Source organism: Dermacentor variabilis, chromosome 6 (assembly GCF_050947875.1).
Source record: "Dermacentor variabilis isolate Ectoservices chromosome 6, ASM5094787v1, whole genome shotgun sequence".
Classification (NCBI taxonomy): domain Eukaryota; kingdom Metazoa; phylum Arthropoda; class Arachnida; order Ixodida; family Ixodidae; genus Dermacentor; species Dermacentor variabilis.
Window position 1 is genome coordinate 142,432,587 of NC_134573.1, and position 15,291 is coordinate 142,447,877.

Here is a 15,291-nt window from a genome sequence, read left to right on the forward strand (position 1 = left end):
ATGCAATTGTAGCAGATCGAACGAGTTGGAAACTAAATGCAGCGAAACGTTGTGTCAGTGCACAAAGAATCGAAACGCGAGTACACGCACGCACGCGCACAGACAAGAGCAGACGTATGCAAATTATATTGAGCCTTTTGTTAGGCGGAGTCGCTGACTATTAGCGAGTACGACGGACGCCTCGAACGCATCGTGTTTTCAGAGTCAGCATGCGCATACGTACGTAGTGCAATTTGAATCCATTCTATCCGCAAAAAGCGTTTACCACCTAATTCCCGGCAGCCGCGGAAGCGCGAAGGCGAGCTTTCTGGTTGTCTTTTTTTCTGTCCTCCGCACGGCCGGCGCCACCGCTGATACCAGAGCCATCTGGTGCTGATGCAAGAAACCCAGCAGCGGTGACGCGCGTCTTCTCCGCCGTGATTGGTTGGCCTATTCGGCGACAGAACAGCCACGCACAGCTCTTATGATCACAAAAACGCGGTGATGTTCGCAAAGAAAAGCTCCTCGCATTGAAGAAAAAAGATTAACTGAACCAACGCTGTATTCTTTTGCCCACAAGCGTACACTGTATAGAATGCGTCCGCGTCGCCTATCGACGTTTCCTAACGCGACCGCAACTACATACCTCATGCAGAGACGCCGGCGCTGCGGTCGTCCTCTGCGGAGAAGCTCAACGCCTCCGACTGGGCGGCGGTTCAGCTGACCACTCTGAAGCACTGGTTCGCCGAACTGCAGGACGACTTCTCCGAGTGGCACCCCGTCGAGGTGCCAGACCAGCCTCCGAAGGACAACGACGAGTCATTCTCGCTCAAATAGTACGTGGGGCCTACATATGACCTCGGAAGTGGCGATGACGTCATCGCATTTGCGTATCACCACTTTAGCCACACGTCAGTGATACCAGTCGTTCTGGCTCCGCGGCTATATAAGGGTGTCCTGCAGCTAACCTCAGCCAGAGTTTGTTTCAGAATGTGCGAATGCCACGTACACTCTTAAACAAACGTACACCGTCTGGGGTGTATATTTGCCACGCAACAATAATCGTCATCTGTATTGCCCGCATTTTCTTTCTTTAACTCTACGAGCCCGGTGCTTTCAAGTCGCGAACGGCGTGCGTCTTATGAGCATGACAGAGCATTCTCGGCAGGAAAGTAGCGAGTGCAGCGTTTTCAAGAAAGTAAATGCAAGCAAGACAGATGACGATTATCGTTCGTGTGGCAGATATACACCTCAAAGGGTGCAGCTGTTTTTAGAGTAGCTGGACAGAACCAAGGTAATTAAGTCTGCCGTTGCTTGGACATACTCAGATTTTTTTTCATTCTACCTAATTACATAATACACCCGCCGTGGTTGCTCAGTGGCTATGGTGTTGGGCTGCTGAGCACGAGGTCGCGGGATCGAATCCTGGCCACGGCGGTCGCATTTCGATGGGGGCGAAATGCGAAAACACCCGTGTACTTAGATTTAGGTGCACGTTAAAGAGCCCCAGGTGGTCGAAATTTCCGGAGTCCTCCACTACGGCGTTCCTCATAATCAGAAAGTGGTTTTGGCACGTAAAACCCCATAATGTAATTTTTAATTACATAATTAGTCCTAATTAATTAATTAATTAATTAATTAATTAATTAACTTCTCAGATATTATATTTAGATGAACAGTGTCAATTAGAAATTTACAGAGCAACATGCAAAACCCCCTATGCAGTTTTGTGCTGCTCAGTACGTGTTACATAAAAGTGTTTTTATCGAGCGTGAAAGAATGCCGGCGAACATACGCAACGTGCCTCGAGCGGCCAGTCGCGCCGAAATTTTGCGCGCACTTTCGGGATTCTTTTCATTTGTCTGATCACAGCTGATGTAGCAAGGGCCCGAATTTCCGAATTTTCGGTTATAACAGGCGCACCTCGTTCTCAAGCGCCAAGCAGTGCAAATTACTTAGAAACTAAAATTTTTTTGAAAAGCTGAGCTCTTCATGACGTTGCTTTAAGAAGAAGGACTTCATTTATGCGGTGTGCTGAAAATGTGACTACCTTAATAAATAATAAATTTTACTACCATAAAGGCATACTAAAGAGACGCACTAAATCAGCTTACACTGATTACACTAATAACATAGAGTATTTAAAAAAAACTTTGTTTTTTGGTAATTTCACGCTAAGAGTTCTATTATAAGCAAAAAAAAAATGAGCGCTAAATTTCTCTTTTTTTTTTTTAATTCCGTGCCTAAACCTCAGCGTCGGCACGTGATTGTGACGTCACGGATTTCAAAGTGTTATCTCGTATTTGGGCCGTTGCGGCGCGGTAAAACTTATCGAAAAGTGCTAAGATCAGTCTTTGACTCCATTTGAATACAATGCAGTACCGTCTGCACCGTTAAAAAAATTCACTCGACCCGAACAAACGCCGCCAAAATCTGTGACGTCACGGAGAGCTGGTGCGGGAACTTCAAGGCGGCGTCGTCACCCGTCCTTGTTTTTTTAAAGCCTTTTCCGGCTAAGCAAGTTTGCTATCGCGGTAAGAGTGGCTTCTTTCGTACTGTACAAAGGCAATTAAGCTATTTACCTCAACTTATTCTTCTCCTTAGTGCACCTTCAATTTTTTGAGGCATTAAGCTATCTCTTTCTAAACCTGGGCGTCGTCAAATTGAGCGATTTTATAACCTAGATACATATAGATACAACATCTAAAAGAACGGAAACTCGAGCACAGGTTTACAAAAGCACGAATAATCGTTGTTTTTTCTTCTGTTTACTTTTGTGCATGCTGCTTTGTATACATGTTCGACTATAACCAACTCGCTCAGATTTCTCCTCCACTTCTGCCTGACCTCACTGTTTCTTCTTTTTTTTTTGTCTTTTCACCTTGCAGCACCAAGGACACCCTGTTTCGATTCGGTAAGTGCAACCCTATTGTTGCATCGAAGCTGCTGTTGTGCACCTATAGGCGTCTTGAAGCATATCATATTATTTTTTGTTCTTTTAAATGACGGTCTAAATAAATCTGCTCCCCTTAGGAAGATTTTAGCTATGGCACTTACATGAAACAAACACCGCCAAAATCGGTGCAGAGTATACCGGAGAAAGACTATCATTTTTTCCTTTCTCGCGTATATATATATAGGAGCTCTTGAGGTAATACTTCCTCTTAGCTGGGCAGGATTCTGCTGCAGCGTTCTCCTAACAAAAAATCTCTCAAGCGCGTCGCATGAAAGCAAAAAAAAAAGAATGAAAGGGAAAAAATTCAGCGACGATTACGATACTCCCATGCGAAATTTGGGCGCAACGGTATGCCTGTTTTCATATAGCGATATATTGGCTGGCGCGCACAAGCTGTCTCGTGCGGCACGTTGCAAACGGAGCGAAGTGTGGCAAGACTGCCCCGCCAATCGTGACGCGTGGGCACGATTCACAGCAGCAGCCGCCGCAGACAGACCACCGCTCACGCAGCGCTTTGCTTCCGTACAGACGACGTGCGCGCTCCGGCGCCATCTCGTAGCCGTCGTCGCCGCAAAGCCCGCCGCGCGCGGCACTACCCCCTTCTTCTCGCGCTTTCGCCGTACCCTCTTCCTTCTCCGCTTTCATTCTCGCGCTCTCTTCGCTATCGCCGTTCTTTCAACCACGCTCCGCGTTCGCTCTTTCGTCCTTCTGCCGTTCTCGTTCGCTCGGTTACGCCGAGGGACGACGCCGACGCTCGCCGCAGAAACGGGCGCCTAAGCTGCGCTCTAAAGGGAAGGGAAGGAACGCGCACATATTTGAATTTCTGTCTTGTTTTCTCTTCCGAAGCGTGCGTGGACTGTTCGCTGCGGGCAGTGCAACACGAGGTCACGAAGCTTCTCCAGTGGAAGTCGCCACTGCAGACGCTCCTCGTCGTAGCGGTGAGTAGCTTTGCATGTTGTCACAAACGTGACATCAGGTTACGGCCGTACGGCCACTGTATTCCAGTGACCGCGGGGAGATCGGTTGGGGCGTCGTTAAGGAAACGGCGAAAAATGAGTTCGAGCCTGCAGTCTATGAATATTGACAATACGTACTAAAACGCGCTCCGACATTACAACACAAAAGCATAGGCGTTAGTTAGTCTAGGTAACAAGGAAGAATCAGCTGAGAAGTCGTCAATTTCCAGGCAAGTGTCTGACGTGCGTTTCATAGTGATCGTTTCATTTAATTAGTTTCACTGCAGTACAGAAATGTGATGCGGTAAAGCATACGGAATGTAGTGCGGCGAAGCATATTGCACCGCAGTGAACCATACTAAGAGTGAAAAAGGGGCCTAGTACAGCTCACGGCAGGTTAAAAAACAGCAAGTTTTTTCACAGGCGTTAGGTTAGTGTCTCACAGGAAGGCATAATGTCGCCTCGGTGCCACAATTTTTCGTTCGACGAATACTTCGTAGTTACGACGCGACGCATATTATTACTATCGAAGTCACAAAAGCGCCACCGTAGAAGATATGCTGTGTAAGTAGCGTATAGTGAATGACCGTGACTCTTTTTAATTGTTGAAGGCCATTCTTCACGGACTCTGGAACGACTGCCTGCTGACTCTCGTCTTCGTCGGAGTCGCGTTGGGGCTCATCAAGAACTACCTGGGCATGAAGTGAGTGTCCGCGGCTTAGCAATACTCGCTCATCTCTGTGTTCGTTTTTTTTTTTTTTTTGCGTGATAAAAGAACCAGGGAAGTCTTCGAATGTCTGACCTGACAAGTGCTGGACACTACTTAATTCTCAAGTGCGCAGCTCAAACAAAAATACAGGACACTCAGCCTGCGGTACCTCGTATAGTGTCCTCGTAGAATATCGTGAAAGGGACGTAATTATCCTCGATCAATTAAACCTGCCTGAAGGCATATTTTGAAAGATATAGGAAAAGGTTAGTGCTGGTGTATCATATCGAAGAGTGCAAGGTTCGATGTTATCACTTTATTTAGTTATTTATTTATTTATTTATTTATTTATTAGTACGGCTGAATAAGGAGGCGCTGGAACCGATTGATGTTGATGGCTACTCCTTATGACATTAAAAAAAAGTAGAAACACAAGTTGCAGACAATAACAAAGGCCAGATAAACAATAAATCATAAACATGCGCTCCGAACACGAAACGTCATGTGAGAGAAACACATCGCTCTTCTTTCCTTTTCTTTCCTCTCCTTCCTTTTCGGTTTGCCCGATTTCCCGAGTACTTTTTTTTTTCTTACCAAGGAATCTGTTTTAAAGTAGATAAGGTAGCTTTTTCTGTGAAGTTTGCACTCACGAAGAAACGTCATTTCACACTTTCCAGAGGCTTCCTGGGCTCAGCCACGGACGACGTTTTCACGGTGAGTGAATTCACCTCCTCACGGCACCATATTAGCAATTGCACCTACTGACGTAAAACGAGAGCACATTATGAATGCGCTGAAATAGAACAAACTTTAAGAAGAAATGGCTACTTCACCATTATCTCTTCCACGCGATCGAACAGTTGTTCAAATGAAACTGCACTTTTTTGTGTACAATCAAAGAGCTGAACGTACATGAAAACGAGCCGTTTCTGGTCTTCTTTGCCGCAGACCGATCACAAGAAGCTCGGCATCGGCATGGGAATCGATAAGGTGCCGGCGATCATGTCCCTCAACATGAAAATAGCGGTAAGCATATCTTTCCTATGCAAATCGCACAATTTGTCGCAGTTCGCTAGCCACATAAACAGGAGGCTCACAATCTTTGTCCTTTCCGTCGCATTTCAGAAAACGTTTCACGTGCTGTCAGACGCTTTCGACAAAGGACTAAGGTAAGTGTCACTTACACGATACATGTAGCTCTAGCTGAACTATCCTTTACGAATCGTTCGGCAGGCCTGTAGAACCGTCACAGTTCTTTTTGTAGCCACACTCACCGAAGTTCCACAAAAGAACAGTGATTCTGACTGCTGCTGTGAAACGAAAGCCTTCTCCACGAAACAGAGCATTACCTATACTTTAAAAAAAGAAAGACAATTCATTCTAACATTACTGTTGTCAGAAATGAAATTGACAGTCAACAGGCTCTACATCTGTATGTAATTTATAGATTACTCTGTTTCCTACGTATTTTTCCTCCTGTCTACAACAATCCTAAAGACGCTAGTCAATGAAAATTGCAATGACGTAAGTTCAGTGTACTGTCCGTATATAACTCATGATAGCTGTTAAACTTAATTTTGATGGCCTTTCATGACATATCGTCTTCGTGCACAAGCGAAAACCATGTACGTATTCACACGACCACGGACTAATCCTGATGTATGTATCTGTCGCAGCTTGTGGACGTGGAGAAAGCCGGCGGTGACGGCCAAAGTATTGGGCATCCTCGGCGTATTAGCCCTGTACTCGATGATCCGGCCCACGGCGGAAGTCATCAAAGTGCTAGGTGAGCTTCGCCTTGGCGGCATCTCTGCTACAGTTAATTTAGTGCGTTAGAGAAGCGCCGAGTTCAAACCGATGCGCTCGAACCTCGTGTCGGCCCGTTTCTGGCCACTAGGTGTGGCTCGCAAGAAACAGTGCTCAACACCGGATTACTACTATCAGCGCTTGCAACGGCGTTTTATTAGCTCTATAGTACACGCGAAACTATATTTTTGGCGGAACGAATGCAGTAGGAAGTTCGTAGAATGCGATTTTTTTTTTTGCTGAAGTATTTATTACCCGTCTGCTTAGGATGTTTATATGTAGTTGACCGTGCGCTTGCCGTTCTTCTGCATGCGCAGATTATACGCTCTTCACGCCTGTCTCTTTCTTTTCATGTTTTTCCCCTCTGTTCAGAGCAGAAACCTATAGCGACATCTCTGGGAGTACACTCGGTGTACTCCTTTGAACTCTATTTCTAGCACACTCCTTGCATATAGCATTGCAGCTATACGCATAATAGTGTTGTGTATGTTGTAGGCTTATCATGGTATCTTGAGCGCTAAGGTGCGGTTTGAAACCTACCACCTCGTGAGCCCAGATGCTGTTTTCTTCCGCGAATCGAGTTAGTCGCGTGTGAATTACCTTCTCCATTAAACACTGCCACACACCCCCCCCCCCTTTCGTACGACCGAGACCCACGTGACTAAAAGCGTCGTCCTCGCAGGCACGGCCCTGGTTCTGAAGGCCTTCATCCTGGACTACGTGTTCGTGCGGTTCCCGCGGGTGCGCGCAAAGTACGACTTGGCTTGGATCCTGTGGAACGAGCTGCCCACCGGACCCGAGATCGAGAAGCAGGCGCGAGTGAACAAGAAGAAGGAGAAGCTCGCCAAGAAGAAGTCCGAGGTAAGCATTTCTCCTGTAGATATCGCTCGTCCATTACAGGCACCGCGGAATGACGCCATTCTGAACATGGTCGAATTCCGCCGCGAGTTCGCGAAGTTCGCAATGATGGCGCTTTGAGCCAATCGGAGATGAACGTGCAGCCTGCCCCGTAATTGTGAGGCAAACAGAGATGACAAAAAGATGGTGTATTGACAATGCGGCGTAATTCTCAGGTCTGTGTCCACTTGGCTTCCCAGAATGCTCGAGCGCTAGCTGCTTGGTCGTCTGTTGCGAACTCCAGACGGCCTGCTTCACGCCAGACCTGTTTTGACTGTTGAAGCTAATGCATGTCGTTAGCCGGCTTCAGATGATCCTGCCACAAACCACACTCCCTCCCCTCCCCCCTCCTAACCCCCCTTTCGGGGTCCCAAAACAACCATTTGTGTCAACGCGCAACGATATGTCCAAGTCAACCACTCATAACTAAAGAACCTCTAGACGTGCCTGTTTTCGACAGGCATTAGAGTTCCCGTTCTTTCTGCCCGCGCGAGTATGTGTGTGCTGATCTTGTTACTTTGGGAGACCAAACTATTTAACGCCGGTTCACCATGTAGCCAAAATGCGTTATGCGAGTGATCACCAATCACCATGCACATAATGCGCCATTTAATCAGTGTACGTCTGCAAAGAGACGCTGTTTGCTGCAATAACTGCGATTCTTCGTCCATGTAATTGATTAGGCTTAACTGAACCACGTACCCCGTTTCCCGTACTGCCAGTGTAGGGTAGCAAACCGGACGCTCGTCTGGGTGACCTCCCTACACCTTTCCTTTCCTGGCTTTTTTTTTCTTCTCCCTCTATGTATATATGTGGCGCAAGAACGTGGCCTGTTCCTTTCTACGATCACTCTTATCTCTCTCTCTCTCTCATTCGCGAATGGCAGCATTACGTCTGTTTTGTTACATTTGCGATGAACGTTGTTTGTGCAGCCACCGCTGATAATGATCAACAACAACGCGAGCGAAAGCCGGTCCCAATCGCCCATCTCCTTCCGAGGGGACGACATCGACGAAGTTCTCAGCAGCATCTTCAACATACCCACCTCGGAGATGTGCCTGCAAGGTAGGCCAACTGTGGATGCATTCGTCAATCGACTCTTTTCTTTTTTATTACGATAGCAGTTATAAGGACACTCCAGGCGAATTTTCGCCGTCGCCGTGAGGTTCCGTATAAAATCCAAGTGCGATAAGGTGGCGCCCCGAGCGCCATATGCTGATGTTGCGAGGGTTAACCGTGCGAGGGTGGGCAGCGAAGGACAATGGCTTGATGCGCGCCGTGTTGGAAGTCTCGGGGTGATAAAGTGCGCGCAAGGAGGCGAGGGGCGGTAGGCTGTCAGGTAAGGGCGTCTCCCCTAACCCAGCCGTGGCTGCGCATGACTGTCCGCGCCTCTGAGTGCGTGCGCGGCCCGCGCGCGCCATATCGTGGAGGTAATCTGCAGCAGGTTCAAAGATAAAGCGCAAGTCGAGACGGCTGGTCGCTTCATTTGCGCTGTCCTCCCACGCACCTAATGTGGAGATCGCGTAATCTCAAGTTTCGGACACTTTCCAATTTCCGGAGTAATTCTGACAACGCGAGGTTCTTTAACGCGCACCCAATTTGCACGGTACACGGGCGCTTAAGCAACCGCCCCCCCCCCCCTTCCCTCGTCAAAATGCGGTCGCCGCGGCCAGGTTTCGATTTAACAGGGAGAGGTGGGCTAGTTGGTGGTCGATATTGGAATGCATCATGTAACCGCGCAGACGACAACGGACGAGGAAAGAAACACACAGGACAGGCGCGGAACTTCAACTGAGATTTACTCCAGAAAAGCCCACATTTATACATCTATCATAATCACACTTGATAATCATCGGCCAACCATCACTCGCCATTGGCATGCGGGCTTTCGATTTCGCGACCTAGTGCTTAGCGGCGCGACGTTATAGCCACTAAGCCACCATTTGCAGGTATGGTCGGGAAAACAGCTGGACCAAGTGTCAGAACGGAATCGTTGTTGAGCAGAACACAATTCGAAGTAACAGTGACAAGTTATTGCTCCATGAAAAAGAAAAGTTGCACGTCTGGCAAGGTTTGTCTGCTTTGTGAGAAAATACCGCCAATTTTACATAAAATAAGAAAAATGAGACTCTGTTAACTTTCCGGAGCATGACCAATCCCTCTCGTGTGTCATGTTTTGAGGTCGCAACAACACTCTTTGACCTATTACGTTCCTGTTTCGCGACACAATGACTAAAAAAAATAATTAAATTGTGGGGTTTTACATGCCAAAACCACGATTTGATTATGAGGCACGTCGTAGTAGGGGACTCCAGAAATTGTACCATACCTAGGGTGCGCACCTAAATCGAAGTACTCGGGTGCTTTCGCCCCATCGAAATGCGGCCGCCGTGGCCGGGACTCGATCCCGCTACCTCGCGCTTGGCAGCCCAACACCACAGATACTAAGCAACCGCGGCGGGCGACACAGTGGCTGTTGAACAGGTGTGGAGATGTAGACATTCAAGTGCACTCCCTCTTCCTCCATCTGTTGCAGGCTGGGAACAAGGCAGAAAGTGCACGCTGATCAAGAAGGAACGCTCGCTCACCTCTGCATTCCGCAACGGTCGTCTCTACTTGACAGACCAGTGAGTATAAACAAACGTTCACGTTAATGGTACCCTTGCGATGAGAACAGCAGCCTTAAAACTGTTTTGCAGCGAGACCTACATTAAACGTAATGCCCCTACGAAAGGACAGCTACGTTGGTGATTTAGTTTAGCGGAACCTTACTTCACCAGCGTTCGCACCAAAGCACTGGCGTCTTACTCTTCAGCTATTCCAATTTGACAGGACTGAATATTGAAGTTGCGACACAGCTAAAACGCTGGCTGTGGAGGCGCGTGTAGTTCGACCAGTAAGCGCTCGCCGAAGCTGGCTTCTCCACAACAAGATACCTAATGAGGAGAAGCCCGTTTCTGTGCGCCGGCATTGTCGACCACTTTTTTAAAAAAAATTATTATGCAGTCCCATATTCGCTCAGTGAGCATTACAGTGGGGGGAATACTTCCCCAGTCTGGAATACTTCCGGCGTGACGCGGCGTCTAGGACGCCGCCACACCGAAGCAACGGGCATCCTTGAATGGGTGTTCAACTGAGCTAGTTGGTTCACTCTTCGAGGGTCGTAGTAGCGGGAAATGTGGGACACATACACAGCAAAGAACGAACAGATGCTCAGCAGCTACGTCCACGTCTGTTCGTTCCTTTCTGTGTCTGTCCCCCCACAATTTCCGCTGCTACAACCCTCGAATATCCTTGAATGCACTCGAAATAACGCTGGTGTGAAGTGTGCCATCCCTTTGACCACACCTTCTTCCCCTGGCTTACCTAATGGCGCTCACTCAAAGCCACGTTCCCAAAAGTGATCGTTTGAGGAATTGTGCCACTGGTTACCAAGTGCCGGGACAGGAACCCAGCGCCATGGCTAGCCACCTGCGACTTGGTGTGCGAAATGCGCTACGTGTGCTGAATGCCTTATGATTTTAGGGCCGCATGTGTGAAGCAAAGCGAAGGAGCCTGAATGTTGTGGAAAGTGTATATAGGAATCTGGTACATATATAAAGCTATCGGAAGTTTGTCAAAGATGAGCCAGAGTGCGGCGCTGTTCTGTCGAAGTCCACCATGCGATCTAATTCGCCATCTTGTGAGCTTCGATTGGCTCCAAGAGCAGCTACAGCCTTCTATTATTGGCTGAAGGCGCAAACACGACTGAATTCGATACCATGGCAGAACTTTAAAAGCATCCAGAAAAACAGAGTGTTTCAAGTTTCGTAAGGTTGCATGGCTACCACTTATACGCTCCGATCTTGTTCTTTGCAAAACAAAGCTTCACACTTTCCTACCACGCTCGGAATGTACTTAATAAACAAACCACTACCATTGCACGTGGGCGTAACGTAAATTTATTGGCGCTAACTGTCTCTAGCCTGCAGGCTATACCCCGCAGGCTATATATAGCCCGCGCAATCTTCAAGTGCGCCAAGTTTGCTGACGTTTCTGTCTCGTTTTCAAATTGCAGCTACCTGCTTTTCCTGCGGTACAAAACCCAGCACCCCAAGAATCTCACCATCCACCTCTCAGAAATTTCCAAGCTCGAAAAGGTGAGTTTCTGTCCCGCTAAGTACTCTACGCATCCCCATTTCATATCGCTGCAGTAATTGCTTAAACCTGGGAGGTGATGAAATAGTCCTCAATGCGAATTTCGTCTGCCGTCTTTCAGGGAAAGCCATCATCGTGGATATCCGGCGATGGAGCGTCCCTCATCGTGACCATGAAGAATGGCGAAGTAAGTCACTTCTCTACGTGCGGAGCAGCTTTTCAACGCTTAGCGGGACACTTTTTTTTTTTTTTTGACACGGGCGGTACAAACCGTTAGTACATGTCATGGTCGAGCGATCATCGAAGCATCTGTCCTTTAATACCATTTCTAATGAAAGGCCATAATGTTAAATCGACATCTATAAGGAATGCTAAATTAAAGTGCGTCAGTAAATGACACTTCTGGGCGCTAGCAAGACAGTAGTTTTAAACGCGTAAGCATTTCTATGCATATACCCAATGAGGAAACTCGTCCGTCCGTCACGTAATACGATCGCTTTCAAAGGGCCCGCAGGATTGACCGAATTCACCTTCACGCTGGCTCTCTCTTCAACGTGAAGCGGCGAGAGCACAACACTCCGCGCCCTGTGTCCCCATCGCAGATCGCTTTCAAGATAGGGGCCACGCGTCTTGCTTCAATGGTTCGACGCGGACGGATAAGGTGCTAAAGAACGATAACGGCTTATAATAATCGGAACGTCATCAGTGCACTTGGCGCCACCACCTGCAGTAGTTTGCTTGCGTCATCGATTCAGCTTGCGCCGCCGCCCGCAGCAGTTCGTGTCGCCGCAGCTGCGTCGTTCATACTGGTCGGATCAAGTTTCATACCATTGACAAGGACACCGGGCTGCATGGAGATGAGCAAGAGGCGCAGTGCTTACGCATACTTACAGAACTTCCAGAGGAGTTTCTGCGCGATTTTTTTTCAGCAATACTTCCGTATTCTTTGGCCAAATTAACGAAAATGTGGTTTCAAAATAGTGTTTTTACAGTCTGCGTGTGTTAGTCTTTAGTGTCCCTTTAAGCTAGACATTCAGCATTACCTTTGTTAATGCCAGATCAGTCAATCTTGCTATGAGCAGAGAAATGGCAAAATGAAAAAGAAATGGCAAAATGTGTCGGGATGAAAAAAAGAGACAAGATGATACTAATGTCTCACGACAGCAGCAGTGGTTACTATTTGACAACACAAGCTGTACTCCTTTCCGAAGCCTAGGCAATCTTCGGCAGCTGGTTCGCCATCTTACCAACATGTTTAGATGTTGCTTTTAGAACAGTTGTGCAATCGCAATGGTAGTGTTTCGTCAATCAAGCATCCAATTCATTTTGTATAATGCCTACAGCAATAGTGGGGGGGGGGGGGGGGGTTATTCTGTAAGTGTCCACCTAGCGGACATGATTTTTTCGTCTGCTGCTGAATTTGCGATTGGCTTGGCTGAGCTACGCATCAGGAGACAGGCACTCCCAGCCAATCAGCACTTCAGTAGCAGACAAAATGGACATATCCACGAGGTGGACATTCGCAGAATATGCTCCTGTACAGCACACAATCAGCACAAGAGGGAGTTATCCAGCAATCCAATGTGTTGCATGCTGCTATCCAGATGCAAGACTGGACAAACAGATGTCACAAAAGCTATTTCAGTTGTTCGAGAATTGAGTGTTCGATTTTGAACAGACTTAAAGTGATACATGCAAAGCTAGCCGCAACCAACCCTTTTCTTTTTTCGAACATATTGTACCTTATGGATGCAACTTGATATGCCTGACACCAGCATCCAAACTAAATGACCCCATGTTTGTAAATAGCCACTCATTCCTATTAATATTTGGACTTGTCTGCTACCGTCCACTTTATTCTGTTCTTGAATGTTTCTTTGTATCCAGCTGGATGGACTTGCACAAAAATATGCAGTGCGTTAAAAATAAGCAAATCCTTGTCCTCGTGCTGTCATTGCAGGTGTACACTTTTGGCACTGTCGCAAATCGAGAGGAAACCTTCAAGAGCATTGTGGAGCAAGGAATGCAGAACAACTGCAAGTGGGCATCCATAGCCGACCTTCTGCAATCCAAGACCAGCTAATCAACTCGCCACTCGAGGCCTTGTGCATACACTCCACATTCCATGCGCAAATCATTTGTACATATGGCCATTGTCATAGTCAAACTCTGTGGCGCCACCTATAAGTCTCAAATGATTTCTTGCCTGAGCAGAGTTGTGTTTGTAGTTTGCCTAGTCAGTTGCTGTAAATAGCCATGAATGTTGTGTCGAGGTGAGTCCGACACCATGTAATGAGCCAACAAAGAGATTATACAATGTACATAGTAAATGAGAAGCTCAGCCCTGGCAACAACTATACAAACGTGCCAGGTTAGGCTCTACGACTGCTTAAGACCTTTGCTTGCTACGCAAAGGAATCTGCAAGCATCCACGATTTCAGTTGTTGCGCACTGTTTCTCACATGTGCTTCACAGCCGACAATGAAGACCCAGTACATTGGTGGGAAATATCCAAGATATTTCTGAAGATTATGAGAGCAACCATTCTTGGAATTGCACTGACTTGCCTTTTAAACAACAGCTTAAGGTGCGAACAAGCCATCAGCATTCACTCTACAGCCAATTTGTCCTTACCGAAGTGACCAATACAACACGAGACACTGTGAGCACATGCGATGTGTGATATGTGAGCAGCATGTTTACCTCTTTGTTTACTACAAAAGAATGGGCATATGTTTTGAAGCTATTTTATGAGGAAGATACCTTTACCTCAGTTGTTGAACATTGAGTCATTTATTTCCTGCTGTTGCTCTTTCACAATTAAACACAATAAACTTGTACATGAAGTGTGTGTTTCCTTGTTGATGGCGGATATGCGCCGATACTAAGATCAGACCCAGTTGCATATCAAAGTCTAGCTTGAAAACAACCTTCTGAACTTCGTTGTTCACCAGTTACAGCATTCTTGCCATGTTCATTAAACAGTTAAAATTTTATGCTGCCACTTTAAAGACCTCACTGCAGCCACTAATCCTGAACAGTGTTTAAATAAACAGGCGTATCTCTGAATAAAAATTAGAATAAAGACCAACATAATTACACATGCTGGATGGGTGGGCAGCTCATCTTTAGCAAATTCCACAGTGCAAGCAGTAGATTAAGTAGCTCAAAGATTAGGAGCTTGCATTAATGTTGAAGGTGTGCCTGTACAATCAGTGCAGACCGCTGCATAAACAGTTTTCCAAGCACTTAGAGGTGCTCCTGTTGGTACAATGAGACTACCACAGAGACTGCAAGTTGTTTACTACAGTTACTTCATTTTCCGAGAATAGAGCCAGCGCGCAATGAATCAAGCCGATTACTATTTCCAGCGGGTGAAAAGCAGCACCAAGGTAACAGCTCCAAAAGTCCTTGTGAAGACGTGAATATACTCGGTGGCACTTCCAATGGTGGGACGAGTCCGTGCAAAAGCACGTTAGAAGCAGTTGAATAAGTTGCTGCTACCTCACAGGAAAACCCCACAAGATATCAAACAAAGCTAGAATTTTCAGTCGGCCCAGCACCTTTACAATGCATTGTGAAGTTGCTTAATTTTAACGAGGCTTTTGATTAACTTGGACCTTTTAACTGTCCAATGAGAGGAAGCAGAACCAAAGGTGGCTGACAACAGGGCCGCCACTACGCTGGAGTAGTCTGTATGTGTGCAATTTTAAAATTCAAGCAGCCACATGGTAGCTAGTGGTACTATGAGAGAGGATGCAACACACCTGCGAAATTGTAGGAATGCGCCCAAACCCACATCACAGAAGAAAGGCACAAAATTCTGTGCGATCCTAAAATATCAAGTATGC

The 15,291-nt window shown here is 46.9% G+C and overlaps 1 protein-coding gene across 5 annotated transcripts in view; it reads left to right on the plus strand.

Annotated features, from left to right (window-relative positions):
• Nucleotides 1–14,286, plus strand: part of LOC142585368 (GRAM domain-containing protein 4-like) — a 150,573-nt gene extending 136,287 nt beyond the window's left edge. For all 5 annotated transcript variants that reach the window (XM_075696084.1, XM_075696083.1, XM_075696086.1 and 2 more), the window contains 14 exons: nucleotides 635–815; nucleotides 2,868–2,893; nucleotides 3,782–3,873; nucleotides 4,503–4,594; nucleotides 5,278–5,314; nucleotides 5,549–5,626; nucleotides 5,726–5,769; nucleotides 6,277–6,386; nucleotides 7,089–7,267; nucleotides 8,236–8,368; nucleotides 9,840–9,930; nucleotides 11,361–11,442; nucleotides 11,562–11,627; nucleotides 13,401–14,286. In XM_075696084.1, coding sequence (XP_075552199.1) covers nucleotides 635–815; nucleotides 2,868–2,893; nucleotides 3,782–3,873; nucleotides 4,503–4,594; nucleotides 5,278–5,314; nucleotides 5,549–5,626; nucleotides 5,726–5,769; nucleotides 6,277–6,386; nucleotides 7,089–7,267; nucleotides 8,236–8,368; nucleotides 9,840–9,930; nucleotides 11,361–11,442; nucleotides 11,562–11,627; nucleotides 13,401–13,523 — 1,334 coding nt within the window. In that variant the 3' untranslated portion in view covers nucleotides 13,524–14,286. The remainder of the gene's footprint in view (nucleotides 1–634; nucleotides 816–2,867; nucleotides 2,894–3,781; nucleotides 3,874–4,502; nucleotides 4,595–5,277; nucleotides 5,315–5,548; nucleotides 5,627–5,725; nucleotides 5,770–6,276; nucleotides 6,387–7,088; nucleotides 7,268–8,235; nucleotides 8,369–9,839; nucleotides 9,931–11,360; nucleotides 11,443–11,561; nucleotides 11,628–13,400) is intronic.
• The last annotated feature ends 1,005 nt before the right edge of the window (nucleotides 14,287–15,291 follow it).